This window comes from Diorhabda carinulata, chromosome 5 (assembly GCF_026250575.1).
Source record: "Diorhabda carinulata isolate Delta chromosome 5, icDioCari1.1, whole genome shotgun sequence".
NCBI classification, from domain to species: domain Eukaryota; kingdom Metazoa; phylum Arthropoda; class Insecta; order Coleoptera; family Chrysomelidae; genus Diorhabda; species Diorhabda carinulata.
This window is the reverse complement of record NC_079464.1, coordinates 17,764,900-17,777,173: the sequence shown is the minus strand read 5'-3', so window position 1 is coordinate 17,777,173 and position 12,274 is coordinate 17,764,900. Positions and strand designations below refer to the sequence as shown.

Here is a 12,274-nt window from a genome sequence, read left to right as displayed (position 1 = left end):
AAGAGCTGCATTTAAAGTAAAAACTAATAGTCCGGAGTTGTAATGGCATTCAAAATTAACGACCGTTTTTTCGAATTCGATGCACGAATGTTAGGTTAGGATTAATTTAAACAAAACATTGTTGCTATATTTCTATTAATTATTTATTTATTGAATATATAACAGAATATAATTAAAAAAAACTTAATGTTTAATAGATATTTTTATTGTTTATTAAGACCGTTAATGATTACGGTAAAAACAACTTGTGATGCTTTTTCCCAAGCTTCAATTTCTTCTTTTTTCATAATCGAAGAAAAAAGTTCTAACATAGTTTCTTTCAGTTCCTAAAAAATGTTAAACCTTATCACACATCATAATTAGTTTGATATTTTCATCACAGTTTTAAATTTGAAGTCGAATTTTATTCTGATACTTCTTATTTGTTTTTAATTCAACCCTAACAGAAAGAAAGTTTGTCTTAGTGATTTGTGGACAGAAATAGCAAATGCAGATCTAACGGAAAATTTGTGACTGGTAGATCCCAGTTGTCTTTTAGATGGACCAAAGGTTATCATTTGTTCATTGGCTAAGCAGTTACCAAATTTTTAATCAATTAATCATATTCTGTGTTCATTCAATTTCTTTCGTAGTATTTAGGTTGTACAAATAGAAGAAAGGGATATTTATATTTGGGACTACCTTTTTTTATCTTTCTTCCCATAAAAAAAGTTTATCTTTAAGTTGATTATTGAAAACAAGAATAAAACGATATTTTCTGACAATTAATTCTACTTAGATCGAATCATCGTCCTCGAAACCCCCTGTATACTAAAATATCCGAACTTCATATTATATATAAATTTAAATTTCTTTAATTGGCATTGACAAATATGTCAAGTAATATTTTGAATTTTTCAATTTCTTATTTCTTCTGATATATTAATGCATCTAAATGTTCTTGATTTTAGCTCTGCTCTGTTTTAAAATTAGTTTTTTCAATAATTTTTGGAAGATAAAATTTGACGTTTGGACTTTTTTTAAGTCTTTATCAAACCAAATTTGACGTTTCAAAATATTACATGACAATACTTGACATAGTGTCAAATATTATTTGACGTTGACTTGAAATATTACTTGGCATTGTCAAATATGTCAAGTAATATTTTGAATTTCTTTAATTTCTTATTTCTTAAACCTTTCGATATATTAATGCATCCAAATGTTCTTGATTTTAGATCTCTTCTGTTTCAAATTTTAGGTTTCTCTCAAATACTTAAAGAAAAGTCGGAACGTCAATTTTTATCTATCAAATTATCAAAAAAAAAACTAAATTTGAAACAGAAAATATTTAAAATCAAGAATATTTAGACACATAAATATATAAATTTATATACAAGAGTAAACAAATGCTCTTCTTCAGATATGTATACTTAGTAATAGTTTTAATTAGTGATTACTTACCATAAATAATTTAGGTGTTACATTTCTAGGTTTATGCGTCGTACCGATTCTTTCTATAATAATTACAAGTAAATCTGTACTATCTAATGAATCGATTATTGACGCAACTGTGTGAATAACACTATTACAATGTGCCTTAAATTGTACGGATTTTGGTAGTTCTTCGTCCGGTATATTTTTAAAACTAAACAATTCTTTGGAATATGGATGCTTCTTGAAATACCTGAAATATAACAGTAATATCATTTGTCAAAAATTTTATGGATATTTTCATATTTAAAGAAGGTAGACACGTAAAAAAGGTTGTTTAGCATATTTGTTAGTCTCAAAGCAATAAGAAATTTAAGTAGCCCTAAAAATGTTTATAAGATCAAGACTATTCCGTTTTTATTTCATAGCGAGACTTACACTATAATAAAGTACGAAAATTTTTTGTAATATACGAAAAAGTAATTTTGAATATCGAACTTACAATAAAAGTAAAGCTACTCCCGATTCTGTTGGATTTTTCATAATTTTTGCCCACGACGTTCTTATATGAAATTTTTCTCTTGAAGTAAGCCCCGTAGTGGGATCAGGATCATCAATTCTACCTGTATCGTATCCAAATAAACTCCAAATAATTCCCATTTTAGTCAAAACTAAAATTAGAAAAATCCTAATAGAACAAAAACGTTAATATTTGATGTCACACAAATATGCGATTACTTATCAAATTATTAAAACACACAATGTAAAAATAACAATCTATGACGAATAATTATATGATACGAGGGTTGTTACTAAATTATGAACGTTGATTATAGACACTTGAAACATTCATCTCGGTTAAAAATGAAGTTAAATCGTTTGTGATGAATTTCTGTGACTTTTGACGTGGATTAAACCAACAGCAGTGTGCAAATCAACAAAACATCGAGCGTAAATCGATATTGCAAGATCTTAATGTGACGTACCGTAAACTCCATTCGCATACATTCAATATTACATGAAAGATATGCTGAAAAAAACTCAAAAGCGGGGTTTCAAAAGATCGTGGAAAACAATGCATCATGGACCTATACATATGAATCCGAAACTAAATAACAATCGACTTTATGAGTCGTTCGAGACGAACCAAATCCAAAAAAAAGTCACAGGTTTTTTTTTTAAAATTATCTAGATATGTCATCACCGATTAATTCTGAATTGTACGATAATATTTGTTTGTCAAAAGTACTAGAAACCAATCACAGAAGAAGAATTAATTATCAAATGCTGAAAACATCGAATTGATGGGTCATCCACCGTACAGTCCTTGCTTAGCACCGAATGATTTATAATTTCTAGGTTAACGTTTTTCTACACCCGAATAAGTCGTCGTATTATAGTGTTTTGTAATGTTTTTGAGGTTAGGTTAAGTTAGTTAAGGATCAACTATCATTCATGTAATTACACAATTCAAAATTTATATATCTAAATATTCAAAATCTTACTTACCATAATTTCAATTAGAAACATAAAAATCCAGCCAATTCAATTATTCACTAAATTATCGTTTAATTTTTTGGATGCATAGTTTATTGATAAACGCTAAGAAGATAAAGAGAATCGGGTAAATAAATTGAGGACACATCAAGTGTTGTCAAAAAATTTTCATTCGACAATTGAACGTGTATGTATGTTCGCGAGACACAGTCTCAAGTTAATTATAGAAGAAGGCATTCAATATAAATCATCCGGTGGAACGAAGGACAGATTTAATACATAAAGATATATAATACTATACAGAGTGTTGCGTTGTTTCCTCGTCGAAAGATTAGTGATTCTTTTAGAAACAAATAAATAAAAAAAGTGAGAAAATATTTGAGTCGCCTCACATTTTTGTGAGAAATAAATTTATGTGAAAATGATCTGAAACATAAACCTCGAAATGAATAATAGAAGAATTTTGAAAAATATTCTGGCATCAAAAGAGAAACGAACAAACTAAAGACAACAGCAGTTCGTAATCATTGTTGATTGGTTGATGAAAGTTCGTCAGTTAACGAAAACGTTCATATTTTCCGAAAAAAACTTCGGTGGGATTATAAAACGTATATTTTCAAGTACGAATCACATCTCAATTTATAACATGCATTGAGGGAAATCTGTAGTTATCCAACTATCAGTAACTTTGATAAACGTCATCCAAGTTTTTTTTATTTTTCATTTGATACAGTAATTAATTCCAGATCTTTAATTAATTATTTGCTCTAAAATTTCGAACCCAGTTTCATCTTCGTCAATGACATTTTTTTTATTATCTTTTCGATGTTCAAATCCCGTCTTAATCAGATTTAACTGTTTCAGTTTAGTTTAAGCTTCGATTGGTTAATTTAATGCGGTGCTTGAGGATTCGCAGAAACTGCAAATTCAGTTTCAGTGTCATAGTTTTCAGAAGGTCTTCAATACCTTAAATTGGAAAGGGCATAGGAAGTTTTTCCGAACCGTTTGCTTCGCAAAAATGACAGTCGTTTAAGTGATGAAATAGATCGAGGGAATTAACACATTTGCTTGACATTTAGCTGTCAACTAACCCCCAAATGAGACTTCGTGTCGTGTGGGAATTTCGTAAAACAAATATTGAAACGATTTAAGTCGTAAATACTACAAAATGATAATTTTCCGTCAACTTTTGAAGCTCTACCAATAAAATGCAAAAAAAATTTGGTTACAATAACTCATCAACAATTGGATATACTCATAAAAACATATTTTCTAAATTATTTTTGTTTGTCAATCATTATTAATGATCAAAATTTCTTGTTTTGAAATATGAGTCTAGATTTTTTCTAAATTTTTTAAAATCTATTCATTTATTATCGATATTTGTATGATGTTTCTGATAAAAATTCATGTATAAGGTTTGTAATGTTATGAATCAACGTTTTATAGCCTTGAACTAGGTCAAAGCATATTTGTTTTTATTTATAGTTCCGAATAAGATTTAATCGTAGAAAATTGGGGAAATTCCGAATTTAAATTGAAAAATAATTTGAAAATACAAATAATAATTACCATTAACTTTATACTAAACTTAGACACAGAACTGTTAGTGAATGTGACCGAACTTAATAAATATTTTGTTGTTTATTGATAACATTATTGATGTTATTATCACGTTTGCGCAATCTTAATCCGATTACTAATAAGGCTAAATGGCTAGTAATGTGATGAATTTATTAATAATGATTACTAATTGTTGTAAACCTGAATAGAATAGAAAATAGAAAACATTATAGGGTCAATAATTACAAATTAAAAATTACGATAATGCCGAATTCAATTTCGGTAATTTTATACTTTCGCGGTCACCTCGTTTTTTGGCTGGAGAAAATCGAGAAATCATCCGATTTCGATGAATTTTTTTTAAATCTTCGTTTTTACGGCGGATTTACGAAAAAAATTATAGGAATAGAAAAATGGAGCTTTGTATTGGTTTCAGGGCGTTAAATGTTTATGAAAATGCACTCAATTCACGTAATTGTTGATAACTTTTTTCCAAATAATCAAATGAAGTTGTTATATTTTTCTTCATAATCTACACAAAAAAAAACGAACGAACTGAAAAAAAAATTTATACAAAATGTTGATTTATCATATTTTTATAATCAAAAATAAAAACAATTTCTCTTAAAATTGATCTTTTCTCACATAAAATCATTTCTATCTTTTTTATTAAGTAATAATTGAAGTTATATTAACAAAATTTTTCTTAAAATCACTTAATGTAATCAAGTGTACAATATTAAAAGTTAACTTTGAAAAATGAAAAATTTTTGCCATTATAAAAAAGTGGTATCTTACTAAGGTTAACAAAAAAATATATGAACTGCATTTGATGCTTTGTAAAAAAGTTATGAACGATTATATGCGAAAAAGTGCGTTTATAATAACATTTAAAGTCATAAAACTATATAAAATCTCCAGGTGAGATATTTCCCATATTTTTTTCCATAAATCCGCCTTAAAAATGAAGATTTAAAAAAGAAATTTATCGGAATCGGATGATTTCTCGATTTTCTGGAGCGAAAGTATAGAATTACCTCAATTTCTTTCGTAGAGAAAACAAAAACAGATTGAAGTGTTGCCACAATTCTAATTTTTTCCCAAACGTGAGGAAATTGGCTGTAATTAAATATAAACAATGCAATTTCGTCTAATTTCTATGTAGAAACAAAAAAATTGCATAATGATGTCTTAATGATGAATTTTGTATATGAATAATCAATATATTCATAAAAATCTACTTACCAAACACGACAATCGACGGTTATGTTTATATTAGTCACGAAAATATCAACAAAATGAGTTTTTTGTCCTTTCAGTGCAAATATATTATTATAAGCACGCACTTGTTGTTAGGAAACAATTTTAAATTGCATTTAATCAAATTACCTTGAGAATAACGTTAAGTTGACGTCGATTGAAAAAGTATCCGTTTCAGAAATATAGAATCTGTTACTTATGTTTTCAGGTTGACTTATATACTAGATGGATTTATTAACTGATCTATAGACTCTAATTATATGCTTCAACTATTTTTTTTTTTATTAACGAGATGTTTGTTATCGCGAGAAAATATGAATAATAGATAAATATTTAGAAGTTAAATATTTTTCTCCGTGTAGTTTCTTCGAGTTCACTGATTTCGTAATAACTATAAAGATCGTACAGAAATACAATTTTTTCTTGTATATTTATTAGAAAATTACCTTAATTTATAATAAATAATATTTGAAAGTAAGGGTCTTTTGATGAAATAAAATAAATTATCACTTAGTATTTTTTTTCTTTGCGATCACGCCGATATGGGTGATTTGGCAACGTTATTTATGAAATTCCTCCTATTGGGTTGATCATTTTCCATTTTTTTGAGATTCTCTACTAGAGCATCGTGTTCATCGAGAAGTTTCCTGAACTCGAATTTTCTCAATTCCGCCTCTTTCTACGAAATATAAATTAAATTTCGACAATAATTTTCATAAACTAAGAAAATACTTACTAAAATGTCTCGAATTGCATCATCTAATACTTGCTTGGGGTAAGGGTTTTCAACATTATGTAGGGTAGTTTCAGGTTTGCCGGAGACGCGAGTTTCATTTTTTGTTTGAGCTTGAGAACTATTTTTTTTATCATCCACATCATCAACTATTATACTGAAAGAAAAAATTTATTAAATAAATATTCCATTGAAAAGATTCCACTTAACAAAAGTTAGTTTATTCATGAGTTTCATACTTTTATTTCATATTTTAAAAATAATTTACGATAAATTGAAAAAAAAAATAAATATAGAAAGATTGTTATTTTTTGTACTTACGTCATAAAAGTTAAATTTTTCTCTTAAATATAATCCAAGGATATCTATTACGCTATTATGATAATAAATTACGTTTATTTGGATAAAAATGGGGGTATTTTAAAATAATTCATATTAATTGAATTAACGACGTTTTTTAATGAAACTGATTATTTATTATTGAAGAAAAACGATGTCATACGATGTAAAATGAAGATAATACACCAAACAAACATGATTTTCATTCGACAATTATTATTCAAATTATATTATGTTAAAGTCCCACTTAATACAAAAGAAAATATTTATATAAAAAGAAATTCCACTCGCGTGTTGTCCAATGTTCGATCGTCTATTCATTATAAACTTTATTTTAAATATTCCTGGATAATTTTATCTATTTTTAGAGAACGATTTTGAAGAGCATTTTCGAATGCTATTTCGGTTATTTTTACACGCGAAATTTGTCTCGGTGAATACCTAACATAAAATTTTCGTTTCAATTAAAATAAATTCCTCGAGATCCTTTTTGCGTTTAGTTAACAAATATTATTTTCGAATTTTGATTTGCGTAATCATTATAATAAATTTGCGTTTCAACGATTTGGCATGTTTATTGATAGTTTTCGTAAACACCATGAACGAATCGATCGGCAGATTCATTAGCGTTTCGAAATTATATTTTTTAGGTCTTCTCCTAATCAATTCAATTGTAAAATAATAAAGCTGAAGGGTTGTTTCATCGAAAACTTTCAATATCCTGAAAACTTGCGATGTTTCTTTTGAATATTTACATGGAATTTCTATCAAAAATTGGATGCGATGTTCAGAAACTGTGATCTAAATCTCGTTCTGAGTTTGGATCCTCAATCAACTGATAGTTCATCCACCTGAACTCGAGTTGTAGTTTCAGAAAAGCTCTTGCTGATTTACCAAAACTCACTTTCGTTTTTTGATCCTTTTAGGTCCTTAAAATGAACTTTATCTTTTATAATCATAAATCAAATGTTCAATAAACGATAAATTGAATTTGAGCTTATAAAATATGGAAAATTCAACATCAAACGAAAACTTTCAATATCCTGAAAACTTGTGATGTTTCTTTTGAACATTTACATGGAATTTCCATCGAAAATTGGATGCGATGTTCAGAAACTGTGATCTAAATCTCGTTCTGAGTTTGGATCCTCAATCAACTGATAGTTCATCCACTTGAACTCGAGTTGTAGTTTCAGAAAAGCTCTCGCTGATTTACCAAAACTCACTTTCGTTTTTTGATCCTTTTAGGTCCTTAAAATGAACTTTATCTTTTATAATCATAAATCAAATGTTCAATAAACGATAAATTGAATTTGAGCTTATAAAATATGGAAAATTCAACATCAAACGAAAACTTTCAATATCCTGAAAACTTGCGATGTTTCTTTTGAACATTTACATGGAATTTCCATCGAAAATTGGATGCGATGTTCAGAAACTGTGATCTAAATCTCGTTCTGAGTTTGGATCCTCAATCAACTGATAGTTCATCCACTTGAACTCGAGTTGTAGTTTCAGAAAAGCTCTCGCTGATTTACCAAAACTCACTTTCGTTTTTTGATCCTTTTAGGTCCTTAAAATGAACTTTATCTTTTATAATCATAAATCAAATGTTCAATAAACGATAAATTGAATTTGAGCTTATAAAATATGGAAAATTCAACATCAAACGAAAACTTTCAATATCCTGAAAACTTGCGATGTTTCTTTTGAACATTTACATGGAATTTCCATCGAAAATTGGATGCGATGTTCAGAAACTGTGATCTAAATCTCGTTCTGAGTTTGGATCCTCAATCAACTGATAGTTCATCCACTTGAGCTCGAGTTGTAGTTTCAGAAAAGCTCTCGCTGATTTACCAAAACTCACTTTCGTTTTTTGATCCTTTTAGGTCCTTAAAATGAACTTTATCTTTTATAATCATAAATCAAATGTTCAATAAACGATAAATTGAATTTGAGCTTATAAAATATGGAAAATTCAACATCAAACGAAAACTTTCAATATCCTGAAAACTTGCGATGTTTCTTTTGAACATTTACATGGAATTTCCATCGAAAATTGGATGCGATGTTCAGAAACTGTGATCTAAATCTCGTTCTGAGTTTGGATCCTCAATCAACTGATAAGTGATCCACCTGAATTCGAGTTGTAGTTTCAGAAAGGTCTCGCTGATTTACCAAAATTCGCTTCCATTTTTTGATCCTTTTAGGTCCTTAAAATGAACTTTATCTTTTATAATCATAAATCAAATGTTCAATAAACGAAAAATTGAATTTGAGCTTATAAAATATGGAAAATTCAACATCAAACGAAAACTTTCAATATCCTGAAAACTTGCGATGTTTCTTTTGAACATTTATATGGAATTTCCATCGAAAATTGGATGCGATGTTCAGAAACTGTGATCTAAATCTCGTTCTGAGTTTGGATCCTCAATCAACTGATAGTTCATCCACCTGAACTCGAGTTGTAGTTTCAGAAAAGCTCTCGCTGATTTACCAAAACTCACTTTCGTTTTTTGATCCTTTTAGGTCCTTAAAATGAACTTTATCTTTTATAATCATAAATCAAATGTTCAATAAACGATAAATTGAATTTGAGCTTATAAAATATGGAAAATTCAACATCAAACGAAAACTTTCAATGTCCTGAAAACTTGAGATGTTTCTTTTGAACATTTACATGGAATTTTCATCGAAAATTGGATGTAATGTTAAGAAACTGTGATCTAAATCTCGTTCTGAGTTTGGATCCTCAATCAACTGATAGTTCATCCACCTGAACTCGAGTTGTAGTTTCAGAAAAGCTCTCGCTGATTTACCAAAACTCACTTTCGTTTTTTGATCCTTTTAGGTCCTTAAAATGAACTTTATCTTTTATAATCATAAATCAAATGTTCAATAAACGATAAATTGAATTTGAGCTTATAAAATATGGAAAATTCAACATCAAACGAAAACTTTCAATGTCCTGAAAACTTGAGATGTTTCTTTTGAACATTTACATGGAATTTTCATCGAAAATTGGATGTAATGTTAAGAAACTGTGATCTAAATCTCGTTCTGAGTTTGGATCCTCAATCAACTGATAGTTCATCCACCTGAACTCGAGTTGTAGTTTCAGAAAAGCTCTTGCTGATTTACCAAAACTCACTTTCGTTTTTTGATCCTTTTAGGTCCTTAAAATGATCTTGATTTTGTTATATTAATGAAACAAACGTTCAATAAGCGATAAATTGAATTTGAGCTTACTAAGTATGAGAAAAATGTTTCTAAAATCAAAAATCAAACAAAAACTTTTAATATCTAATCTAAACAAGTGCATAGAATATAATTTTATAAACATCAGGCTTGTACGTTTTTAATGAGTCACCCTATATATATACAAATAAGAAACAAGGGTTAATAAGACAATAGACACTGTGTAGATGATAAAACGTGTTAAAACAATTTCTGCTACTTTATACTATTCAAAAATTTTACGTTCAATCTCATTATTTTTATTTTCAAAATAAGTACTGAATATAGAAACACCCCGTATTTCCTGTGATAAAAATAACTCTTCCAACTATGACGTACATTATATTCGACTTTGGTTATTTTAGAAAGAAAAAAAATGTTTATTCATTCATTCAATTTGCATGAAATTTTGCGGGTAGATACAAAAGTAAAGTCGATTATTTGGGTTGATGTCTAATCAAAATTTTCACTTTAAATATGTTAACAACAAAGTCATAATCTGCATTTTTTCTTTAGGTAAACTATAATATAGAAAAGTGGATGAAATGTTGACAAATATGTGTGGGTATGTAAATAGTACAAAGATGCAGTTGAAAGGAATTCTAGGATTCATTAATTGCAAAATATTTTCCTAATTGACAATTGAAAATATATAAATACAACAAAACAAAGCATGAACAAAAGAAAAAAAGGATTTATAAATGAAAAAAAAAGGTTTTTGAATTATTATTATGAAGAAATCTATTTAATAGTTGCAAGGGTTGATTTATGTGTTAGTTCTTATTCATTCAAAACAAATAAACGATCAAATATTGTCGAGTCTTACCTCAAACACGATAATCTGCACGAAAAATCTTCCATGTTAGTTTTAATATAAAACAATTAACGAATCCCGCGTAAACTGAACCAAACGACGTCGAGATTTGGAGAGATTCCAGTTGCTCGAACACGTTTACTTGAAGTATAATCCAAACCAATAATGTGGGAAATGATAGGAACGCGCTTAAACTTCGGAAAATTTTCGAAAGGAAACTGTCTGATGAAAATCCGACACACCCCTCCTTTCATACTAGTTTAGTCAATTGATTCAACATCGGAAAATTCGACGATTATCAATTCACACCCTTATTTAATTATGAATACGAAAATATAATAATAGTTTGGGGGAAATTAATTATCATGTCAATTTTAGTTTTTATTTAAATTTACAAAAATCGACTTGTTATAAAGAAAGTCGTAATCAATCTAATGATTACTATATTAAAAATATTAATGAAGATGATTCTTAATAAATTTATCATATTATACAAGACTTACGTAAAATTACCACATTTTAAGATTTTACTGACTATAATATCTTGAGAGTTATCTTCAGGAATCGAACATTGTTGTGTATTTTCCATAATTTATGACTTTAATACACTAACTTATCAATTTATAATAGACAAATAATATTTATAAAATGAAAGTGAGGTTTATATTGAAGTACTTCAACACAAGAGTTTGTAGAAATGATAAATATTTTTTATCTTTTTACGTACAGGTTAATTATCGTCCTCTATGTACAAGGTATAACGAAATTTTGAATTATAAACCGAACTAAAAATCAAATAAAAATATATAAAAATTGTAGAAATGGTAAATTCGGAAATATTATTTCCACATTTGGTTTTTAATGAAAAATTGATTGGTCGAAAAATAAAGGGAAGCTACATCTGTACAACAGTGAGCTACGAAGATGTGGATTCATAACAAACCAGAGTAAGTTAGATACTCAGGAGGAACAAATAATAAGATCCAAAAGAGTAGCTGGGTGAATCCGTATGCCTAATTCGTAAGCCAACTTCTTTAATTTTAGAAAAATCGTTGTACCTACCAACTCCACGTTCGGAATGAGTTGAGGGCTCGATACTTGCAAATGCAAAAAATTGCACAATCATTTACCAATTGACATCAAATCTGTAACGTATTTCGTAATAATTTGAAGGCATATTCACTAAAAAGTATCTGTGAGTAATTTGTATTCAATAGGGGGCGTGATGCGCGGACATTTTGCGCATCTAAGAGAAGAAGAGAGGGTTTCAGAATTGGAAATGGTATAACTTCAAAGCGTATATCTTTATCTCAAGTTATTCCGTGGTTTTTCCGATGAAATATCTGCTAGTCCATAAAATTTATTGGTAATAATCGAAATAATAATATAATAGTCACTTTGAGGCACCTGTT

The 12,274-nt window shown here is 28.4% G+C and overlaps 2 protein-coding genes across 9 annotated transcripts; both read right to left on the bottom strand.

The window, feature by feature from the left end:
* Positions 1 to 118: 118 nt before the first annotated feature.
* On the bottom strand, positions 119 to 5,894 carry LOC130894097 (globin-like). 6 transcript variants are annotated; one of them, XM_057800677.1, is made up of 5 exons: positions 5,719 to 5,828; positions 2,923 to 3,015; positions 1,916 to 2,084; positions 1,444 to 1,666; positions 119 to 326 (listed from the first exon to the last, which is right to left on the bottom strand). In XM_057800677.1, exons 3-5 carry the CDS (start codon positions 2,071 to 2,073, stop codon positions 204 to 206), a joined length of 504 nt encoding a protein of 167 aa, XP_057656660.1. In that variant the 5' UTR covers positions 2,074 to 2,084; positions 2,923 to 3,015; positions 5,719 to 5,828; the 3' UTR covers positions 119 to 203. The 6 variants fall into 6 exon arrangements, with proteins under 6 accessions (XP_057656660.1, XP_057656659.1, XP_057656662.1 ...); XM_057800676.1 differs by lacking the exon at positions 5,719 to 5,828 and adding an exon at positions 4,483 to 4,525; XM_057800679.1 differs by lacking the exon at positions 2,923 to 3,015 and having other exon boundaries at positions 5,719 to 5,894.
* A 265-nt stretch (positions 5,895 to 6,159) lies between these two features.
* Positions 6,160 to 11,508, bottom strand: LOC130893889 (uncharacterized). Of its 3 annotated transcripts, none has more exons than XM_057800327.1 (3): positions 11,366 to 11,508; positions 6,470 to 6,623; positions 6,160 to 6,412 (listed from the first exon to the last, which is right to left on the bottom strand). In XM_057800327.1, exons 1-3 carry the CDS (start codon positions 11,449 to 11,451, stop codon positions 6,266 to 6,268), a joined length of 387 nt encoding a protein of 128 aa, XP_057656310.1. In that variant the 5' UTR covers positions 11,452 to 11,508; the 3' UTR covers positions 6,160 to 6,265. The 3 variants fall into 3 exon arrangements, with proteins under 3 accessions (XP_057656310.1, XP_057656311.1, XP_057656312.1); XM_057800328.1 differs by lacking the exon at positions 11,366 to 11,508 and adding an exon at positions 10,875 to 11,063; XM_057800329.1 differs by lacking the exon at positions 11,366 to 11,508 and adding an exon at positions 6,788 to 6,917.
* Between the last annotated feature and the right edge of the window lie 766 nt (positions 11,509 to 12,274).

Bases quoted from the DNA above. Each gene is read 5' to 3' on its own strand.
- LOC130894097 (XM_057800679.1), bottom strand. From the start codon at position 2,073: ATGGGAATTATTTGGAGTTTATTTGGATACGATACAGGTAGAATTGAT. The intron at 1,667-1,915 runs GTAAGTTCGATA...GTTATATTTCAG, and splicing joins GGAGTAGCTTTACTTTTATT to GTATTTCAAGAAGCATCCAT. The intron at 327-1,443 runs GTAAGTAATCAC...AACATTTTTTAG, and splicing joins TAACACCTAAATTATTTATG to GAACTGAAAGAAACTATGTT.
- LOC130893889 (XM_057800327.1), bottom strand. From the start codon at position 11,451: ATGGAAAATACACAACAATGTTCGATTCCTGAAGATAACTCTCAAGAT. The intron at 6,624-11,365 runs GTAAGTCTTGTA...TTTTTCTTTCAG, and splicing joins TTAAAATGTGGTAATTTTAC to TATAATAGTTGATGATGTGG. The intron at 6,413-6,469 runs GTAAGTATTTTC...TATATTTCGTAG, and splicing joins ATGCAATTCGAGACATTTTA to AAAGAGGCGGAATTGAGAAA.